At 35.7% G+C, this 24,115-nt stretch overlaps 1 protein-coding gene across 2 annotated transcripts in view; it reads right to left on the bottom strand.

Moving 5' to 3' along the window:
* dgkb (diacylglycerol kinase, beta) overlaps positions 1 to 24,115 on the bottom strand; it is a 44,403-nt gene that overhangs the window by 17,381 nt on the left and 2,907 nt on the right. Inside the window, exons 4-19 of one of the 2 annotated variants that reach the window (XM_059514070.1) lie at positions 23,956 to 24,078; positions 23,299 to 23,348; positions 22,426 to 22,500; positions 22,215 to 22,334; positions 21,638 to 21,755; positions 21,116 to 21,204; positions 20,718 to 20,834; positions 20,367 to 20,465; positions 20,182 to 20,280; positions 18,306 to 18,379; positions 17,222 to 17,296; positions 15,193 to 15,278; positions 13,959 to 13,989; positions 12,665 to 12,723; positions 12,247 to 12,407; positions 7,628 to 7,692 (exon numbers count right to left, since the gene is read on the bottom strand). In XM_059514070.1, the coding sequence (XP_059370053.1) occupies positions 7,628 to 7,692; positions 12,247 to 12,407; positions 12,665 to 12,723; positions 13,959 to 13,989; positions 15,193 to 15,278; positions 17,222 to 17,296; positions 18,306 to 18,379; positions 20,182 to 20,280; positions 20,367 to 20,465; positions 20,718 to 20,834; positions 21,116 to 21,204; positions 21,638 to 21,755; positions 22,215 to 22,334; positions 22,426 to 22,500; positions 23,299 to 23,348; positions 23,956 to 24,078 (1,441 nt within the window). The remainder of the gene's footprint in view (positions 1 to 7,627; positions 7,693 to 12,246; positions 12,408 to 12,664; positions 12,724 to 13,958; positions 13,990 to 15,192; positions 15,279 to 17,221; positions 17,297 to 18,305; positions 18,380 to 20,181; positions 20,281 to 20,366; positions 20,466 to 20,717; positions 20,835 to 21,115; positions 21,205 to 21,637; positions 21,756 to 22,214; positions 22,335 to 22,425; positions 22,501 to 23,298; positions 23,349 to 23,955; positions 24,079 to 24,115) is intronic. The other variant, XM_059514071.1, reaches the window with a different exon arrangement.

Raw genomic sequence — 24,115 nt, 5'->3', positions numbered from 1 at the left:
TTAGTTGTCTAATTACTGAAGTTTCAGGGTTTATAACACACTGCAGATCTCAGATTGTTTCTTTTTAGACCTTTTCTGATTTCCAGTATTGCAGACATTTGAGCAAAAGATCAAGATAGATTGAGCCACGATGGCTCCTTAGTCGATTCCCTCCACTTAACCTAACAAGAGTGCTAAAGCGACAAATCAAGCCGATCCCTTTGCTCATTAGGTAATTAGGAGCATCTCATCTCTTCAATCGGATTCCCATCTGTTCCGTTCCCTTTCACCGACGCACACAAGTAGGGCTGATAGACGGGGTCACAGCTGCACTAAAGACTGAGGGAAAGATCCATGCACACACTAGGAGCGGTGGAATGAAATTTTGGATTATTCTTTCATGGAAACAGAATTGAAGTGTACTTAAAGTACCAAAAATGTACATAAAGTGTTTTGAATCAAAATGGTCTATTGTGTGTATTCCCAGTGCTACCAGACAAGGACTTGAGGCAAAGTGTCACGGTGGTGCTGTCGACCTGAGGCAACTCTGCCTTTCGCCACTTTCTGCTGCGTCTGAGGAAGGCAAACATGGTCTCATCATTGATTTTTTTCTTTGACATCTAATCTAACCTGCAGTGATGTACGACCTCATTCTCACACTAATTTCTTCTTTATCTGAGGTGATAAATATCACATTGATATAACTAGCTCTGTCAGGACTGCTCCGATGCACTGGTTTGCAGAACATGACACTACAAGAAGAAGAGCAGAGAGAGGAAGAGAGAGGTGTTGCTTGTTACAAAACCGTAACCCTAAGTATAGCAAAGTTATTTTAGCATCACTGAGATACGAGTTTAAGTTTTTAATAATAATTTGAATTAGTTTTTATTTTTATATTTTGTTTTTAATTTTTAGTTAAGTTAAAGTTGTAGCAGTTTAGTTGTGTGTTCTTGTCATTTTTATTCATTTTGACCATTACCGTGTTTATATATCAGACGTTAATTGTTTTTATATAATAGTTTTAAATCATTTTGACCGGTAGTGTGTTTGTGTGTGTGTGTGTGTGTGTATAAATAAAGAGAGAGAAATATATATGAAATAAAACTAAACAAAACAAAATACTATATATATTCAATATCTGCAAAGGCATGAATAAAAAAAATATTGTAATTATAAATGTATAATTCCTCATTTTGTTATTTTTCTAAAGTAGGTATACCTTGAGGACAAAGCAATCCCAGAATACATTGCAACAAGCTTAGTGAAAATACAAAAGTGTAATGCATTTAGCAGTTACCTTTGTAACACTGAAAACAAGTTGAGTCTATCATACTGAGGACTAATGTCTGAAAAAAAATGATGAAAATGATGATAAAACTATGATTTTAATCATGCAAAATTTTTAAAAATTGATGTAAATGTAAATCATACTGTGCAAGACAATGCCACACCAGACCCACATGACTGATGTAACATTTTGAAATTCAAAATTAAACCTAAAACCTACTTAATGAGTAAGTTTAAACAGTTTAGTGTGTGCATTTTGGAGTGAAACACTTGAATGTGTAAATATAGGCCTGTATGGTGAAGTAGGCTCTCCTGACTCAGGGTGATGGTTAATGGCTGGAGAGTGTGAAGGAGGAGAGGTTCCCTGACAGCTGGCAGCCCTGCAGGAGTCAGTGGCTCCACATGGGGCTGTAGCTACTGAAGAGGTTGCCGTGAAGGCGGAGGAGAACTCAGCAGGGGAAGCAGGCCTTTCTAGTACCGCTGGGTTTTATCTGACTCGCCGTACTGGTCAGAGACGAAGTGCACATCAGCAAACATGTACTAGAGCTTAACTACAGCTCTGTGTAATCTGTGGTCATGATACCCAACAGTCATCAGTGCACATGTATGCACTCAAGTCTTTTGTACAGTAAGGGCTTCCCTGTGGAATTCTGTTCCATTGTGGATGGGGAATGTTTCACAGGCCCTGCAGATGGAGACCAGCATCTGCCAACTGAGTCTAAGAGATGCAACACAGGTAATCAGATGACAGCAAGTCCTGGCATGTCTACAACATGAATGAACTGAGACTAAACCATCCAGGATCTGGCCAATGGCCATTGATCTGAAATCAAACACAACAGGGTCTTCCAGTGAGCCCACTAATTAAAGGCACATTGTCAGGATTTCAACCTTTTATAAATTAAATGATTTTATAAATGCTACTGTAAGACATTATTTAATAAGTGTTCACTTTAAAATTATCATTTACTTAACCTCATGTTATTTCAATTATATATGCCTATATACACTATTTTTTGTTGTTGTCGTTGTTGAAAGAAATTTATATTTTTATTTAGAAAAGATGCAATTAATTGATGAAAAGTGACATTAAATGCATTAATAATGTTATGTCAAATATAGTAGATACCTTCCTTTTGTAAGGTATTTTCTATTTATCAAAGAATCGTGAAAAAATTTTTATCACAGTTTCCACAGCGCAACTGTTTTCAACATTGATAATAACAAGAACTTTGTAGACTGGAGTAATGATGCTGAAAATGTAGCTTTCATCACAGGAATAAATCACACTTTGAATATATTAAAATAGTAAATATGTATTCTTAATTGTAATAATATTTCACAACATATCTGTTTTACTGTATTTTTAATCAAAAAGTAAAAGTTCATAAAAAAGTATCATGAAAATATCGTAAACGTTCATTTGACTTGTACACTATGTAATATATACTCAGATTACTTTTTCAATCTAATTTAATTTAGCGTTTTATAACAAAAGAGAAATTAAATCATACAGAATTGAAACTACATGAGGTTTAATAAATTATGATTTAATTTTGATTTTGAATGAACTATTACTTTAAGAGTTGAAACATTCAACAGAGACAATTGCATACATTTCCAAGTCAAACAAACTAGTAAATGCAGGGCTGAAATCATTAACTATTGAGGAGGACAATTTTTTTGTTTCATACATATGGGTTTTTCAGTAATTGATTCTGAACCATCTGAATCCTACTCTATGGTGTGACTTTTTGTTGCTGTTTTTTTTTTTAAGTGTTGACATGATATGATTGTGCAAGGTGTGAGATCTTCTTCTAACATTCAGTATGTGAAGTGGCGAACATCAGGTGGAGTCATCTGCTATTTCTTTATGTTCACAGTGTGTGAACATGAGGAGGTGGAGCAGGGAGGGGTCTGAAAGTCCAGCAGGGATGGAGACAGTGCCACAGGTGAGATCTCAATAAATTACACTCTGAAGTGGTCATTAATTATAGATGACATCCCAGTCAGACCAGCGATTTCATTTGAAATGAGGAGCAGTGTGCATAGCGGTGCTGCCCAGGGCTCTGCTGGGATGGTTTATGTATATATGTGTATGTGTGTGTGTGTGTGTGTGTGTGTGTGTGTGAGAGAGAGAGAGACAGTGAGAGCAGTGGGTCAAACAGTCTTAGCTCTTGCAATAGCTTTTTGATGAGGACCCTCATTACGCTAAACGGCCCTCTATGGTTCAGCCTCCCTCCGACTCAAGGAAAGGTTAAACAAAGAATAATTAAAGAAGAGCGCCTCAGGCTGAGCTTGTCACCCTTGAGGCGATACTCTGGTCAGCGGTAGGCTGTTTCAAAGATGGCTCAATAGAGCTCAAGTACTCCTAGTCAGTATCACATGGCTGAAATAAATGACACATTAATGACACTTTCATTTATTCCACACTTGGTGAGGATGTGGAAATGCCAGCAAGGCAACAATTAACAACTAAAATCCTTGAAATAGAAAAATATATAGTTAAAGATTTAGTAAGATTTATTAGCATAAATAAGTCCGTTATGCTCGCTAAAGTTAAATTTATTTGATCAAAAATACAGTAAAAACTGATGTAGTACATCTGTAATGAATTTCTGTAGTTACATTTATAATTACACTGTTGACCCATCCCTTACACCTAAACCCAGTCTTAAACCAACCCATACCACCAAACCTGTCCCTAACCTCACTGTATCCCACCACAATAGCAGCAAAAAGTTTTTTTGCAATACAATATGAACCCAATAAATATATTGTACTTATTTTTTGATGCATCTAGTAGTTAAGGCCACCTAATATAAAGTGTGACCTATATTTTTGTGGAAACAGTAATACTTTTTTTTCAGGATTCAAAAAGAAAGTTCAAAAGAACAGAATTTCATTTTGAATGACAAAAAATGTAAAAATGTAAATTCCATTTATTTGTTTTTTATTTATATGACAGTGATGGCTAATTTCAATTTAACACAAATTTACTATGGTATTTTGGTGTAAAACACGGCTACAGTACAGGTGGTACAGTATTTTTGTAGGCAATAACCACAAGGCCACAAGTCTAAAAAGACTCCATACTTAACACTGAAGTTCACAAAACAAAGACAACCGAGACGTGTGTTTTTTTCTCCTTTTTCGCATCATCTTGAAGACAGAGATTATCTTGGAAGCGCATGAACGATCAGTGACGAGAGAGAAAGTGTACTTTAACGAGTCCATGTGACGCTGCCACACTGATTGTCTGCTTTTAATCCTCGACCTCATTATCACCCTCTGGTCTTACTCCAGCAGTAAATTAATCTATCTGCAAAGTGTCAAATCTTCTCACCTTCCTCCTGGTAATCACCCGAGGTGCAAATAAAACCAGGGAGCCGTGTTCGCTCAAGACCCCGCGTCCGTTATCAACGAGAAGATGCCGTGTTATAATTAAAAACCAATTGGCCATTGTTGGGTTGCTCATTAAGCCGATCAAATATTTGTGTCTTCACTAAGGTCAACGCAATGACATATGAGAACTGGGAAAAATGTTAGAGATTGGAAAAGTTGCACAGAGAAAAGTCATTAAAAATATGCTAATTTTAATGCTACACCATTTTAAGAAGGAAAGACTGTAAGTAGTAACAAACAAAGCACAGTCAAAAAAAACAAGTTAAACAGTCAACACTGATACCTTTCTTAAGGCTTAAAAGAATAGTTCAGCCTAAAAATGAAAGTTTGCTGAATATTTACTCACTGTGAAACTATCCGAGATGAGTTTATTTCTTTACTGGAAAAGATTTGGAGAAATGGATCCTCTGCAGTGAATGGGTGCCATCAGAACGAGAGTCCAAACAGCTGATTGAAACATCACAATAATCCACAAGTAACTCATACGACTCCAGTTCATTGATTAACTTGTTGTGAAAAGCTGTGTATTTGTAATTAACAAATCCATCATCAAGCCCTTTTTGTTTCTGGCTAAAATACAAGTCCTCTATCCATAATATTGCTTTCTCCTGTGAAAAAGTCTGAATCAGGTTAGAAATATGCCGTGAAAACAGTCCAAAACACTTCTAAACAGATATGATTTTGATGTGAGAGGATAAGAGATGATGGACTTTTTTAATAGAAGAAGCATTATTATACATTATGGACTGTTATTTTAGAATAGTAGCAATGGAATTTTTTTAATTAAAACAACTTTTCACTTCACAGGTTGGACTGGAGTGGTGTAAATTACTTGTGGATTACTGTGATGTTTTTATCAGCTGTTTGGACTCTCATTCTGACGGCACCCATTCACTGCAGAGGATCTGTTGGTGAGCAAGTGAAGTAAAGCTAAATTTCTCTGAATCTGGTCTGATTTATTTCCATTAATTGTGCCCAAATGTGTAGTTTTGCTCAAATTATTTCAATTGCTTAATTCATGATGGCAGTGTAATTCATTAAATCTAACAGAATTCTGAAAATGTATCTTTAAAAGCACCTTATCAAACTGCAAAAGGCCCTGTTCCACAGAACGACCCCTGGGTTAAGATGTGTCAGTGTTAATACAAAAACCCTCCAGTACTATTAACTGCAAGCGAGATATCCATGGCCTTCACTAATATGATGATTTATTAAAACAGCTATATATTTGTAAAAGATAAAGGTTCCTAGAAAAATCCAACAAAAAAAATTCTGCAATACCTTCCTAGATCATACATTATTGAGGAAGAAAAGATACTATGTAATAGAAAGATCTAAACCCATTCTCTCATGTGAATTATTTATCAAACTCAAATAACAGATGGTATAAGTTTCTTAAAATATCTTAATCATTATTCAAAAGACAGAGTGGTATAAAATAGTTCATGTACACATGCTTTTGTGTGATCAGAATACGGTTTGATTCTTTATGCGTCCCACACGGCTCTGAATCAACATCAACACAGCCCTATAAACAAAGGCATGTGCGTCTTCTGACTCCAGAACAATCCTTAATTCCTGAAATTAAAATGTTATCTGCTCACCAGGCTTGAAATATAGGACTGCACGTACAAAGTATATTTATCATTTGATTATTAAAAGACTCTCCTGAAGGTCTTGTGTCATCACGGTGATGGAAAAATGATGTCAAACTACCCAAGCAAATTCAATTACCCAACCAATTACTCGGCTGCGTTCGTACTGACTTACTGGGACATTAAATATTAATGGGAGCATAGATATCAAATTTGCTCATCATTAGAAGGTGCACACATTGTGGGCTAATCACAGATGTTCCACATCACTCAGATCCTTTCAGCAAAGAATAAAACACTCCAGCACAAAGGAGCACCTACATCTGTTGCTCAGCTATTTATAAAAGTCCTCAAAGAACAGGATTTTATTAAGTAAATTATTTTTGCAAATGAGTAATCTCGGGTCACAACGTTACTCCAGTAGTAATATACAATAAAGTAAAGGTGAAGTGTATCATTTCTGTTACACTGGCATGACTAAATGCAAATACAAAGTAATAAACATTTCCAAACAGGTTTCCTGGTCATCTATTGGTCAGACAAACAGAAAGTCCCGCCCCAAACTCACGCCATTGGTTGAGCGAGTTTTGTTGTGTCAGGTCAAGCTTATATGCAGTGCATGCTACAAAAATCAACACTCAGGTGTCCCCGACTAAGGATTTTCATAGTCGAATCGTAATTTTCGAATCTTGCCGATAGTCGATTGATCGTTGAATCATATGTTCAGGGGCGGGGCAAAATACATTACCAAGAGTCAAGTCAGACATTCGACACACACAGGGAAAATGTGTAACAGACGTCTCGAGATACAAAAATAATATTTTATGTTTTGATGTACAGGCTATGACAGTAGCCTAGTTATTAATGTTCTCTATTTCTGTTTTGAGCTTAGCGAGCTGAAGATGACCAGTATAATGAAGCAATCCATAACAGGTTTTTAATCAATGGGATTTCACTCATCATTGACTGTATGTGAAATCAGACATTTAAGCACCCCCATATAGCCAATTTGGCATAATTATAACACCTCTGCGACTGTGAGATTGGTAGTCGAATCAGGCTCCTCTAAAAATATATATATAGTATCAGATCAAGTTTTGGGAATCCTTAATACTGCAATCCCACATCATCATCTCATTTTAGAGAATAAAGTGAAAGTGAAAGAAAGTCTAAAAACATGGCAAAAGTTTCAAAGACACACCTGAGGGGGGAAGGAGAGTTATCAGGGCATTAACTCAATGTAAACCCAGCAGACACACTGGCGAGTTTACAGATTGAGATGACAGCCAAAACAGTGGGAGTTAAGATGCAGTGTTGGTGAAGTGTTTGGTGTTAACACAGAGATAGAGAGCGAGTGGTACCTGCTGTTAAACCTTTCTGGATGTTTCTCTCTCATAATGTGGAATCGATGAGCGATGGATGCATCCTGCAAAAAGGAGAAAAAAGCAAATCAGATCAGGTTTTTATGCACACCGATACACCATCATCGCTGTTTCGCGAGCCTCTGACAATGGTTCGTTAGGAGCCTTTGACGTATTACACTCGTGCATCAGATTCTCTCATCATCCTCTGTGCATCTGGGTTTTAAAATCTTGAATTTGTCAAAACAGCTGTGTGAAGATGAAAAGACAACAGATTGAGGATTTTATTGAATAGTTTCATGATGGTTTTATCACGGACCATTAGCTATAAACAAAAGCCCCACAACAGAGACGTCGCAGACAGAGACGTGTTTATTTTAAAACCAGATGAATGTATTTTAAAACCAGACAAAACTCTGACGACAAAAACTAAATTCCTTCCCCCACGCCGAGCTCCAATTACGGGCCTGATCGCCCTTCCACACGACTGGAAACAAGTTTCAGCTCCATGCATATTTATGTGTGTTAACAGATAAGGTGTTTGTGATTCTTTGCTGGGGTTCTAGCCAACGAAGATGAGTATTGACAAGAGGACTGAACACGTGGTTCAGGCTAATTAATCGCACACACAGACAGGATGCTACAGCTCAGCTGGCGCCCATCACAGGTATCCTGACATCTCGGGTTAGAGGTTTAGATGCACTCGTGTGCGTTCTGTTTACATGTGTTTTTGTGTACTGTAAATGATTTGTTGCTATGGTGATGTATATAGATGGTGGTTGAAATGTAAAGTGACTGTATGTCCTGATTGAGAAATGTAGATTCTGAAGGCCTGGCCATTTGTAAGGACGAACAGGAGACGCATTACAAATATGACACGTTTATACACAATACAGAAGATATACATTCTTCATTCAGCATATGAATACATATTGCCCCCCCCCCCCATTATCAGCAAAAAATATATAAAAATCTGTCCACAAAAAAAAATAAAAAATTGTTCTGACATATTATAAAAGATGAATACAGGCAAAAGTGGCACATTTTCAGATAATTAGTCTGTTACACCAAATTATTTAAAACAAGTAAAACATCTATGAAGCACAGGAAAATGGAATGAATATTGAAATAGAATGAGCAGAAACAGTATACAGAATGATACAGTATATATATACTTCCAAGCTGATATTGTATTAATACTTTTTTCTTCTAAGTAGAAGAATATATTTTCTTTATTAGATGTCATTAGATGTATTAGATTTTTTTTTAAATCAGTCAGGATCTAGACTTTAATTATTATTATATTGCTTGATTTAAAACATAATTATCTTTTATGCCTATACCTTTTCAGAAAAAAAATCATGATTTTTAATACATGCCAGTTCTGTGGAATCATCAAAGCAAATTAGCAATATTAATTAAGGATTATAGAAACTATACACATATTACTGATAAAAAATAAATGTAAAATAAATACTAAAACATTTTGAGAAGTAAATAATAAATAAAGTTGTCATTTCTCATTTATATTTATTTTCTAGTTTAAGTACTAAAATAACAAAAACTAAACAAACTAAAAATTAAAACTATATAGACATTTTAAAAAGACTAATAAAAATTCAACAAAATTACTAAAACTTTAAAAGCAAAATGAAAGGAAAGATATACAAATAAAATCTCATTCTAAATACTAACAAAACAACAAAAGTATATTAAAATACCACTGTATGGAGATCAAACGTTCACTAAAAAATGTTCCACAAACAGGTCATTTCCACCTGACTAGGTACAGTATATTCGGGGGAAATAAAGTATGAGCGAACTTGGGTGTGCTCAAACAGAGATTAAAAAACTTGCTGAAACTTTCTTCTTCCTCCAGGAGGCGCCTCCCTATCTTTTCCCCCAAGCCCCAAACACACTGTTAGGACCATTTGTTAAACCACCTCCACTCAGAAGACCCCCTGCTAGCTCACCGCTGAAAAAAAATCTAGTGTAAGCCAAAAAAATCAATTCCTTTACTGTTGACATCTTTTAAACCCGCTGTTGGTTGCAGAGCAAAGGGAGGCCCGGGGTCCCACCAGTCTTGGTTTTCTTCAACCAAGAACAAGAAGAAAGGTAAAATGACAGGTATATCTAAAAGATTGTATTGCTCTTTTCTTACAAACCGCACAATAAATAAAAACACGAGAGCAAAGGAATAGTCTCCCCTCGGCCTGGCTCTGGTTTGATGCCCGGCGCTGAAACAAGGAGCTTTCAGAGACGTCATCGTATCCGGCATCCATGACAGAGAGAGAGAGGGAGCAGATTTCCTTTCATTGACTCTAAAGTCAAAGTTGCAGCAGTCAGTCACTCGCTATCTTTCATCTGCCGTTGTCCACCCCTCCCCGATAATTACCACTGCAAAACTCTCGTGACCAAATTAATAAAGGGACATGTGTAATGTTCTCTCATAGTTCACCATTTAGTCCAATTATGGCTTGTCCAGGCAGATGATGTGCCTTCAGCGGGAGAGTAATGACTTTGACATGAGCGCAGGGTCATTAGGAAACAGACTACATTATCTTAGGCGATCCTGTGTGATTAGGGACTGTCTCTAGCTTCTGGCTCTGACCGAAATGATAACACCCCCTGTCTAACGGAGAGGGATATTTCAACTTTGGTATTTAAATGGTACCTAATTACCCAAAATATCACTTGACAGGGTGATCAGTCAGTGAGACAAGCGTTAATATGAAGAACAGCTTTGATTTGAGGGAGTTTTTGTTGATGCGTTGCATGTTTTACCAATCCTGTTGGTCTTTGCATTTAAATCTGACTGATTTTATATTTTGCTGCATTTCTTCTAGGCTATTTATCTGCACTTGCTATGAGAAATACATTTTCGCTTTTGCTTTTTGAAGTGATAAGTTTTCTTTTAGACAGAGTTTCTGCGGGTCTTAAACACTCTTACTGTAAAAAGCCTTTTAACATCTTCAACTGAAGCAGGAAGTCTTACATTCAATTTCATTAAAGTTTAAATCCAATTAATTATTTTGTATTTTGTCTAGTTTTCCAGTACAAATATCTAAACATTCTTAAATCAAGATTTCATATCATAAATATATGAAGTTCCGATTTCTGAGAAATGTATCAAAATTAAGTGTGTTTATGCTTGAAACAATAAAAAACACCTGCTAATGTGGTCAGAAAAATAACTGTGTTTTTCCTAGACTTTATTGGCAGGTACTTGTTATTGCTTTAGTCATAAACACACTTCATTTATTGAATTTATTTGGTGTTTGTTTCTATTTATTCTTTCGATTTTCTTTAGATGATGTTTAAAAAGTTTTAAATTCACCTTCACAAAGCTGTGGAAACCCTATCGTTTATACTGACAGGTTTCAAATATGGTCAATGAGGCATATTCTGAGTTCATGTTAATTTTGACCTAAAAGGTAAGGTTGTTTAGAAGCTGTGATATAGATTGTGATGTAAATGTCTTAAATTACCCCTTTCTGTTAATGTTCTTGCACCATCTTGTCTGGCAACAGCTGCATTTGTTGGCTGTTTAGTTCCTAGTGTTCATATACATAATTACGGAAGACATTGTTTTTCATTTGCATAATCTGCAAAGTAATTATGAGCACGACTTGCTCTGTAATCTCTATTGGTTTTCAGTTGTTTTCAAAAGGAATTTGTGTTTTCTTGTAAAATGTAATAGGGAAAATATCACTTGATCCCACTGAGATTTGCACTTCTGTATAATCCAAACAAACAACTAAATTTCACAACACATTGAAAATTTCATTTCATTAACACAGTACTAAATATATTGCAGCTGAATAATTAATGAGACATAGATCGATTTAATTATAAATCAATTTAAAATATTTTACACACAACTATATATATATATATATATATATATATATATATATACTGTATGTGTCTATCTCTCTGTCTATCCATTAAAGACTTGTTTTATGTAGGTGAACATGGGACTGAATGTTTCATAAATCAATACATAAAGCCCTCCATTCCCTTATTAACAAGATGACACTGACTAACATTTGTCCAAGCATGTCTCCCTCATTACATTTTCTTTTTTTTAAGATGTGTACAAATCTAAAATAAAACAGAGCCGTCAAACCTGTAAATGTCAATTACCGTATTTCCCTTGACATTTCTGGATAATGGCTGACATGCGGTCGCCGTAATAAGCATCATTAGATTTCAGACGGCCCAAGAAGCATCAGCACACAACGTGTTTGATCGTCGTTCGGGAAGACGAGAGCCGTGTAACGTCTATGGCATATTTCATTGTCAATTTGCAAGCTTCGCTCCTCACCGCAGTGATGAGGGACGGCTTTGTTAATGTAATAGATGCTCTTGGCATTTCAAAAAGCACTCAGCCCTCTTGATTAGCTCATTTAGTCTTATTACTTAGGGGCCTTATTCACTTCTTCATTCATAAACTCCACTCACAGTCATCACATTCTGTATCATGGTTAGTAGACCAGACTAGCACATCGGCCAGATGTGTATATGCATGTCTCTCTGTTTAAAGAGAGAGGGAAAGAGTGGAAGTATGTGGACAGCCTCAGGGGTCTTTACATGCAACTTTTATTGTTCAGACTCACCACGCCAATAGAGAAGTAATTGTTCAAGATGCTATACGGGACTGGATCTCCTCTTTCATCTTTGTCTACAGGAGTGATGTCAATCTTCCACCTGTCCAGCATCACTTCAGTACTGTTCTCAATGTCCTTGAGAATCTCCAAAAGACTTTGTCCGTCGTAGCCTGAAAGCCAACATTACAAATAACTCCACTGAGGTGTTTCGGGTTTGGATTCATTGTGCTCCAGCTATTTATAGACAAGGAACTGACGTTTTTGTAACATTTAGATCTAAGTAGTTATGAATGAGTAAAAAAAAAAACTAATGTGATAATATGTGATAAGTTTTCCAGTGTGGCTCGCGGTGTGGATTTAGGCTTTAGGATTCACACGAAATCTCATTTTCAGCATCAAATTAAAATATTGAAATGACTTAAATTACCTCCACCCCAGCGCAGACACCTTGCGAGGTCATTTCCTGTGCCGAGAGGAAGTACACACTAGAGGTCTTCACAGTGCACCCGAGACCCGTCGACCCCGGACCCGACCCGGGACCCGTACGGGTTCGGGTCTATATTTTAAATCATCAGCCGGGTCCGGGTCGGGTCCGAAACTATTACCTCGGGTCCCGGGTCTGTTTAACATTGTGTGTAATACCCGTGCGATCGGAATCATCGGACTCGGAGAACATCCGGCCGTGATCAAAGACTGCTTGTGTTTTTTGTAACTTGCAACTTGTAAAATTAGGAAAAGAAAAGAGTGAGCCAAAAAAAGTGATCGATCTCTCTCTCTCTCTCTCTGCTTTTAGAAGCAGAGCGCGCACGGTATTAATGCTTAAAGACTTGACACACTCATATTTAATATATTTCAAATCAGCAACACAATCTGAGGTGAACTGTCACATTAATGTTTTCTATGACGCTCAAATTGCGTTAAAGCATTTTAGGTTGATACAGCTAGCACGCATGTGCAGTCTCGATCGCGTTTCATGTTTATATGGCAACCAGTGAGGGACACTTCGACCGCCAAACCGCGTTTTACATTTTCTCCCATTTTTATAATATTATAAATAAACCGTTTAATCTTAAAGTTTTAGTGGTTAGATTCAGACTCGATGCAGAGCAGAGAGCACAGAGATCAGATGATAGCAAATAAATAACGTCAGCAGCCATGGCATTGTACGAGCTATCGTTATTATAGTTCAAAAGGGCAAAGAGTCGAAGTTATTATGCGAGTTAACTCGAGTCAGAATGTACATGTGCACAGTAGGATTTGTCATCCGTCACCGTGACATCAAGTGGATTTTTAAGATGAAATAATGAGTGGATTCAGCTTGGACTTGGAATAACGAGAGGAATAACATGAATAACTTTCTTGTCGGAGGATTAATGCATCACAGGCAGGTACAAGGAAGAGATACTACGCCTCTTTAAATTAGGTAAGACAAAAAGCTTTATTTTTCGCAACAGGTTTATTGACTTGTAATAGTAATTTAAGGTGGAATATGTGAACGTCGGGTCCAGTCGGGTCTGTGTCTTCCCGGCGGGTTCGGGTCCAGATTTTAAATAATATACGGGTCCGGGTCGGGTCCTGGTAGGCATTTCTCGGATCTACACGGGTCCGGGTCCAGTTTTTGAAATATTAGACGGGTCCGGGTCGGTTCGGTGTAGTACATTACGGGTCTCTTTCGGGTTCGGGCACGAATTTTTGGACCCGTGAAGACCTCTAGTACACACACAGGGGGATTCTGTTCAAAGTTGGCTTTGTCTAAGAAAAAGAACAGTACTTCAGAGAACAATTGGAAAAACACAACATCCCATGATTCCACTAAAGTTGCTTTGGCAGAGGGGAAAAATAGAAACTTGTTTTACCTTTGCTCCAGAAAATAAAGCAATAATGAATAAAAAGGACTATTTATGGGAATTCAACTGTACTGTACACAGTACATAGTTTATACAGAGTCCAAATCTGCTAAGGGGTAATAGTGGATTTTTTTTTCTTTTTTCACTATTATTTACAACAGGATCGGCATTTTTTAAATACAATATTTTTCAGAGACAATAAAAACTACTTTGTGCACAAAAAACACTCTTTTTTGACATCTCCAGCTTGTTTCATAATAACCAACACAGAACATTAGGCTGTCTGTCAGAGACAGTAATGTACGTAATACTTAAGTACAAATTTTTACTTAACTCACTAAAATTAACAGGGTTTTAAAAGATTAAAAGATTAAAAAGCCAATGATCAAAGTTTAATAAAATTATATCTAATTTTCCTATATACAGTTTTAATTTTAATGACCTCTTTGCTGATTTTGAGCGTACACATATAGACCATACAGACTACAGTACATATATATATACATGCTCACTGTATAATGAAATAAATGGCAATGTCAAAACTACAGTGGTTCTTTTCTAATACACTCCTCTGAAAGCATCCAGTCTATTACTCTTTGTTTTGATTGATAAAAAATGGAGGCAATTTTTGACACAAATAAAGGACTAAATGAGGACGCAGTCATCTAAAAAAATTACATACAGAGACTATTCTTCAGGTGATATAAATAATATGCCATTTCTTGAAGAAAGATAATCATCCTATTTGCCCTGAAAATACAGGTACGAATGTAATAGCTTTAGTTCTGTGAAAAATAAGCATTTGACTATTTCGACTATAACAAAATCACTTCTGTACAAACCTCTGAAACAACAAGAAAAGCCTTTTTTTGCAATATTTCCTCAAGATGTCTTTATGTTATGAAGTTTACTTTAGCTTGTTGTTTTTATCAAATCTAGACTGAAAACTTCTTGGATTTAATTCACAGCATGGCACAAGCCCTGGAGCCCTGAACCACATGACTCAAGCTTTTAATTACTTTAAGAAATGACTCAGTCAATAAGAGGCCAAAGCAAACAAACAAGAACTATGTGGGCAACATACAACTGTGTTTTCATCTGAACTCACCGATAACATCAAGAATCCATCCAACGGTTCCATCTCCACCGCAGGCCAGGACTCTGAAAACTGGAACATCTCGAAAGAAATTTAAGCTGAAATCAAAAGCATCAGAATTACTAAGACACCAAGCGTTAGCAAAGCAATAAAACCATACTTTACTTTTATACTTCTACAACTATCATATACGGTATATGCATGTATTTAATTAAAGATAACAATGATTTATTAGAAAATACACATACAAATAGTATAATAGTGACATTTTTTCTCTGTATTGGATTATGAATTAATCTTTTGTTTAAATAACAAATGCAAATCCATCTTTTGGAAAGCCAAGCCTGTTCAGAAGCTAATCAAATCTATCAAGACAATGTTCGTTGCAGCGTCTTCCGTTCCTTCACAGTAATAAAGCTCTAACTGCATGAAGGGACCTTACATGGTAGAATGGCACACAAAATAAGACGCTCAATTACTTTACTTATTGGGACATGCAGGCTTGCCAAATCATATTAGACGGCAAAAACAGATGACCAATCTTATGAAAAAGCTACTTTGAGGATGTTTGAGTATGAAGAAACAAACACTCAGTTTGCTCTAATTGTGTTAGCAGGGCCTGTAATTGACAGACAGCCCAGAGCTATGGCTGACAGTCACCTCGACAAAGCAATGTCACATTATCATCACATGACTACGCCAAGCTTGTGTGTTATTTCAACAGATGTGACTTTGAATGCAAAAAAGTCAAAAGCTATATTTTCCACCAGCAGGGAAACATCAATACTTGGGCTACACCTTACTTCAAACACCATAATCAATAGGTTCAAAACCAAATTGGCTGAAAAGCTCTAAACGGTGTCTGGAGAGCATCGCTCAGTAGCCTGCATTTAAAAAATCATACAAATCTGGAAAAAAAATAATCAAATGCCAAGAGCAACAGAACCCCCACCCCCCACGGTTTAGTTATGCATGTATGTGTGTGTGTTATGTATTTATTTATTTTTTTAAAAGGCTATTTTGCTCACCAATGTTGCATTTGTTTGATCGAAAATACAATAAAAACTGTTATATTGTGGAATATTATTACAATTTAAATTTTTCTACTTGAATATATTTTAAAATGTAATTTATTCCCGTGATGCAAAGCTGAATTTTTCCAATTTTCAGCATCGCATGATCCTTCAGAAGCCAATCTAATATGCTGATTTGGCGCTCAATAAACATTTCTTCTTATTATTATTATTATCATCAATGTTGAAAAGTATTTTGCTGATAATTTTTTTTTATTTTCTTTAACTGCACTTAAAATAGTTTTTCTTTCTTCTTTTTTGCCCAAAACCCATAAATGCATATAGAATCAAATGACTAATAGAATCAAACCAATTAATGAATCATTCACATTTTTTCTAAATTTGAATCAAAACCTACAGTATGACCAGTGAATGGAATCGATTCACTGTCTACCCAAACATTCACACCCAATAAGATTTCTGCTTTGAAATTCCATTTTCAAAATATAGTCTTATTGAATATTGTCACAATCCTCACGGCTGTGCACTTAACTCAAAAGTGACCACGTAGCTGGCATACTAATAACAAATTGAGTCAGTGATCACAGAGCCTCATGGTTGCGTGCATTTGATTGACACCAGCGATGGTATGCGTGATCACACAAGGCCTTGAGAGCAGCGACACACTAACACTAACATGAATCTATTATTACCAGCTGACTGTCAGAACTGCAGACTTCCACAGCCTGGCTTTGTTCTCCGCGGTGTTTGTGATGGCGGATCTAACCCTTTAATAATGTCTACATTTACAGCTAAGATGCAGAGCCACATTGTCATGCATGAATTAGTGCACTTTATTATCAAGCAGTGTCTTGTTAACGTGGGGTTGTCAGAACTCTTATGATCGTAAAGCGAGAATGTGACACAACAATACGTTTCCTAAAAAGCTAGAGAGCAGGGAGCTAAATGCTTCTGTTAGAATGATAAGAGAAAAGCCTCTCTGGAGTGTCAGGAGAACTGTCACTCACCCAGGCATGGGGCCGTTCTTGGCCAGGTTGTAGACTTGACGGGGGTTCAGGAGGTACTGGAACTTTCGGAAGATTCTAGATAGGGCAGAATTTATAAATAGAAGTGTAAGGAATTATAATTAAAAAAAATACAATCCAAACCCTTTTTAAAAAAAAAAACTCAAACGTATTTAAAATACATTTATTTCATGCTTAGTATAATACAAATACATTTAAATATTTATGTGTGCAATAAAAATGCCCTGCAATTGTACTGCTGGTATACTAAACTGATATTTTAAAATGTAACAACTAATTTAGTACTTAAAGCACTTTAATTGTGTTGAAGTAGTGCTGAGGTCCAACCAAAGATATACTTGAGTATATTTGAATGTGCTTAAGTGGAACTATTGCTATAAATATAAATATCTTTCATTTAAAGACGGATATTTTACAGAGATCATACATAAACATATAAAGATTTTGGTCATTCAAGTATTTAAAAGTATTTTTAAGTTTTTAAAGCACCAATATTCAATCCATAATATTTTCACCATATTGTTACAGTGAATTTCTTACCACAGATGCCATTTTTGTTCATAAACTTAACAGTCAGTGATTTCTTTATATATATATATATATATATATATATATATATAATAGATAGATGTGGTTGGATGAATTTGAAATAGAAACTAAGGATTTTGTCATTAATAATAGCTATTACAAGACATTAGCTATTCAAGAAATAATGGTGATCATGGCCATCTCATCCAATATTGTCCATCAGGAGGAACTGAAATCTGATATGGATCTTTAGGATGCCAAAAATGGATTTAAAATTGCAACTGATTTGATTAGATCCTCGTTTAGGCTGCCAGAAATAGATGTGAAACAGTAATTGTAACTCAGAGAAGTTTCATCAACAACCACGAACACATTCAGCGCATTGCTAATTTGACTGCAACTGGTATGCACTGGTGTCAAACTAACTGTAGTGATGGATAAATTATGCAGATTGACTGAAAGACAGTTAAAATGCTATATGAAAATACTAACTGTAACTTTCTTATTAAAATCTGACACCTTCTTTCAAAGTTCTCACCTTTCTCCTTGTTTACCTCCACTTTTAGGGTTGACGAAAACCAACAACGGATGAGTTCCTTCTAATGGCGTAATCTATAAATTCAAATGATACAAGCATTATTATATATCCTAATCTAGAAACATTTAGCATTAAAATCAGCTTTTATGCTTCATGATCCAAATTTTACTGACCAGCGTCTATTTACATTTCTTAATAACATGCATCTCAGAAAATACGCAAAATTATTAACTCTTCAACAGATCATTTTCTTAAGATTTTCTTCACCACCTGAACCTTAATTTTCAGTCAGCAATGTGATAATTTACTCTCTATTCTCTGATAATTATAAATGAGAGTTTAACATCACATTGAAGTTAATCTGCTCAAAAAAGATCTCAGAATAACTCTTCAGTACAAAAAGTCTATGATGCACTACCCATGTAAAACCCACGTCATGAGACGCAACTGGCAAACCTCAGTAATCAGCTCCTTATTTAGTCATTAATGACAGTCTTTGACCATGAGTCACTTTTCTGCATGGATGCATGATGATTGTGGGGTTTTGGAGCGGACGACGCACTCTAATCCAGAGAGTGTGAGTCGTCTTCCGGTGGACAGTGACACAGATGAAGCGCTTAAAACAGGACCCATCGAAACAATCCCAGCAGGCCCAGGTGAATTAATGAGCCGCCCGTCCGGTGACGAGTGATCCATTACTTCCTCTAATTATAAATAATAATCCTGATTATTATACTGGTTAGCCGCTGCCAGCCAAGACGGATGACCCGGGACATGATTTGTCTTTTTTGGTTCTGTCATTACTATGCTCAGACAACACCCAATCACAGAGGGTCACTGCTGCCTAGAAGTGTGATCTTGAGATACAATTGTAATTTTGAGCAAAACTTAGTTTATAACTTACTGGGAAGTTACTCGTTAACATGATATTAATAGATTTTTTTTTGTGTACTTATATTTCAGTTTAATAAGGAATGAACAATGCCGATTATATAAGTTATTTTAAACTTTAAATATGTTTCAGTCAATACTGGATATATTGATAAATGTGATTATATTGGAAAATCTAAATGTTTATTTTTGAAAAACACCAGTTTTATACTGTATATCATGATGTTGTAATGCCTAGATTCACTTGTAGCATTTAAAACAATTATTTCAGTTGTTAGTGTTTATTTGTAATTAATGTATTTTTGTGTTTTTCATTCTTTTTTAAAACTGATTTATTTAGACAAAAATGCAGAATTTAATTATAAGCTTTTATACAGTAGGACATGAACCTTATTAAATAATTACAAATAATGAATAATACATAATACATAGATAAATACATAGAATTAAAAAATAATTGCTAACACTTTAGTATAGGGACCAATTCTATTAACTATTAGCATGCCTATTATTAACATATTGAATGTTAATTAGTAATGTATAAAGTAAGTGCCAATAAATTCTGCATGACTATATTCTACAATCCTACCCAGAACCTAAACTTAAGCAGCAAACTAGGAGTTCATTGAGGTTGTAGTTAAATGTTTGTTAATAGAGAGAACTGGAACTTTGAATAAAGTGTGACCAAAAATTTATATAAGTGCATCTCTAGTTAAAATGTAAATGGTGTATGAAAACATTCTAAAAGTTCACAGATTCCATATTGTCCCTAATTTATATGAGATGATCATATAAAAAAACATAAAAATAGCTAAGTCGACTTCCCAGATGTATTTCATATCAATCATGTATTTTGCCTGATAGCATTAGGGGCTCTTAGATTCACTTTAGCATTGCGCTATTTTGTTTGATTCCATTTGCAGGAAATGCACCCCTGGGACTTCCTGTTTTTAACAATATCCGACTATAAGTGTGTGTCATTCACCTGTAGCCCCTGTCCATCCACTGATACTGAATTGGTCCTTTGTATTTTCCCCCGGCCTCCTGATTGGCTGGAGTCTTTTCTCAGAGTGGACTGTCTCTCCTGCAGTTAAAGGTCACACGTAAAGGTGAGCTTTATATAACAACTGAGTCCCGAAATAACATACGAAAAGAATAATGACATATTACCAGTACAACAGGGCATATTGTGCTTTGAGGAAGTATGTGATCTCTCAGTGATCCGCAGTCACATTCGGGTTTGACGTGTGAAGCGCACTTGTTGTGTAGCTGCAAGACAGAGCTTTAAAACTTTAAGACAAAACAGATATACCATCAATATTATTTACACATGTAAATAAATTGATTAAAATATAAATTAACAATTACAAATTACATTGTGTGCAAACTGCACTGTACTTGTGGCAAACTAATAACTTTTATAATTAATAATTGGATTAAATACATATAACCCAACATTCACATATGGTTATATGTTCAGAGCATAAAAACTGTAATAATTATAAATACTTATAAACTCACAGTAATCTGGCACCAGACACAGTGAAGGCCCGTAAGCCCCTGATAACACTTGATAGTTTTGTGACATTTATCGCACTTGCTTGGACAGTTTCCCTCAACCCAGAAATGATGCATAATCTATAAAAAAAGCTCGTGTTAATATGTAAAAATGCAAATAAACGCATATATAGAGGAATAAACAATATACGGGCAAATCACAAATGTGCATAGGCGTTTATTAAGGCTCCTCACTGGTGTATTCAGGTCTCTGTTTAAACCAGGTTAATCATGTAATTAGCAATGCTTAGAGAGAGAATTTCTTTCTAATTTCATTAGCTGAAAAGAAGCCCTTGCTCTAAGCCCCATGAAGCATTGGTGATCCAAGCGTGCTGGTTTTTAAACACTACAATTCGACGCACCTCTGTGTTTTTCTTAGATTTGACGTATGTTTTGATGCAGGACAGGGGGGCTCGAGCCACACATCTCTCGTGAACGGTGTACTTACAGACTATAAAACAGACACACAGAAAATGAATTCACAGTTTAAAGTAAAATTTGTTTTGGTATAAATTTTTAAGATGTATTTTTCATAAAATGTGTTATTACAATGTCTTGTTTATAATGTCAATGAATTTGATTGCAGATGCATTAATGCATTCATTTTAAGCTTAAAACATATTACTTCAAAAATTAAATAATAATAATAATAAAAACAAACAAACATTGAAATGTATCTTTATTGTGACTTTGCAACCATCTACAATTCTTTGAATGCCACTGTTTGAAGATGATACATTTAACAAACTAGCTTACTTATAATCCAAATGTAATTGATTAGATGGTTTTGATTTGCATTTGCCCATATTCACTTATAGCATAAAGCAAAAAAATCATATGGACCGAAGTGACTGATGGTTAATATAATAAATGCTGTGAGTTACAGGAGCAGCAGAGGCCTTGTTTTCCCAATCCAATCAACATATTCAGACACAGGTTACAATATGCAGGTTTACTGAAGTGCTTTAGTCTCCACACATGTTGCCCATCATCCTTTACATTCTGCAAAACAGAGAGAGAGAGAAAAAGACAAAGATAATAGCGAGAGAATGAGAGGAAGACAGCTATGAGGACTTGACAAGGATAATACAACTATGACAACTGTGATGAAAAACATTAGAGTAAATTACATAAAGCGTATTCTGGAATCCTGCTGAGAGAATGCAGAACTTGAAAGGAAAGGAATATGGTTTGAAAAATGTGGATCAACAATCTGGAGGACATGCAAAATAAAACAGGCACCAGACCACTGGTACAACCAAAAAGGCATTTAAAATAAGTCGAGGTCTCCATCTAGTGGGCAAACAGAGTGTTACATCTCAATTTATCAACAGTGATGCACTGTATCTGTTCTTTTGGTTTGGATGAATTTAGAATAGATGGACAAACAGATGGACAAGATGGAAAAATAAACACATCAGACGACCATATATAGATATGTAAAGCTTAATTGATAATCACAGTTTCAAGTCCCAGAAGTACTAGCAGAGGAATGGTGGTCAGACCACCCTGGACCCACTCTTCAAGAGAAACCATCCCGTCACGGTCATAGTCGATCTCCTGCATCATCTCCTCCAGAATCTACACCCCAAAACCAATGATGTTAGACATGTTAATTATTAGAAAAATATGATCAGATCTGACACACACTGCCTATTCAAGTCTAATTTACCGGCTTTAGTTCTGTGACGTCCCACTCCAGATACTCCGCAACATGCATCATCTGAGAGATAATGTGCTCCAGTTCCTGTTTGAGAGGAGAAGACCATTTCTGCACAAGATCACTGTAACTCTACACAAAGATCTTGTGGTGGGATCCTGAATCCTGCTACATCTACATTCTTGTAAAAAGTTTACTTCCAACTCAGTCACATCACCTGAAACAGGTAATCAAGATTATCAAGTTACAGATTATTTATTTCTTCTACTTGTAACATATACACATATAAACGCGTTTAAATGTGTATTTAAATACAGATTTAAAAACATTTAAATACACACCTATAAACGTGTCTGTGTGCTACAGTAGGCTATGTGCATATATTATATCATAATAAAAAATAATAATTTGAATTTTTATATTTTATACGTTATATAGAAGTACATATTGTAATTCATGTACTTTAAAATGTCATGCTCAATTCAGTTTTACTTGACATTTTTACTTGCAATTCTTTGTAAAGTTTCTAGAAATTTCTGTTGAAATTTACTAGCAATTTCTACCAAAATGTACCACATTTTTGCACCAAATCAGTATATATATATATATATATATATATATATATTTTTTTTTTTTTTTTTTTTTTATAATTGTGTTTATCTTGAGAAGTCTCATCTTGAATTCTTTATTTTGTATCTACTTTTTTATGAAAAGCATCTATAAAACAAAACAAAACAAAAAAATTTACAGATTAAGCAAACTTAACAGAGAAGAGCGAAATCAGTAAATGCAACCAAATCAACAATGAACCACTAGGTGGCGTTTCATGTTATTACAACAATAATAAACCCAAGAAAGAGCTGGAAATTAAGATGAAGGTCTCACCTTACTGTCTAAAAACCCGTTCCCATCTGTGTCATAAAGTCGAAACATAACTGCGACAGAAACAAAGAAAGCTCAAGAAAGGATTCAGTACAAGGATAATTACTGCATCTAAAGGGTAACCTATAGGAACATGGCTCTGTATTCTCAAAAAAAAGAAAGAAAAAAAAAAGAAAGAACAAAACATATCTATGGAAAGAATCTCACAATTCAGAGTGCAATCTCAGCTTTTCTATGAGCCATTATAAATGGGCGTCGCCATGGAAACCAGCAGCTCAGTCAATGCCAGCATCTCTCAAGAAGACAATTCAATCAAGCTCAGCACAATTCAATCTGAACTAGCCCATCACTGATGTTTTCAATTCAAACAGCTTGTTCTTTCTTGCATAATAGCATCTCGGAGGCAGTATTAGACCTTAGCAAGAGGTTATTAGCATCTGAGCAGCCCATAGCAACAGGTTTCTGAACCAGCAGCCTGGAATTACAATCGAGATGGGACAAAAGCTGCCAGTAGATGGAAGCACCGCCTCGTGTTTTCTCTATGGAAATCATTAATGGACCCAAAAGGTAGCTTTTTCAACACCACAAAGGACTTGCACTTGTACTGTGAGGTATTTTGCATAAATCTAGTAAATTAGTAGGAAAGGTAAGTGATCTTACATTCTAGTTTGTCTTCTGGACGTCCGCCCTCCAGCAGAGAGAGGTAGCAGATCATATCCTTCAGCTGGACTGAACCGGATGATACCTTCGGTGGAGTGGAACTTCCCTTTAGGAGTTTTAGACCTTGTAAACCACAAGTAAATTATGTTTAACCCATCAC

Source organism: Carassius carassius, chromosome 28 (assembly GCF_963082965.1).
Source record: "Carassius carassius chromosome 28, fCarCar2.1, whole genome shotgun sequence".
Lineage (NCBI taxonomy): Eukaryota > Metazoa > Chordata > Actinopteri > Cypriniformes > Cyprinidae > Carassius > Carassius carassius.
This window is presented reverse-complemented; position numbering and strand designations above follow the sequence as displayed.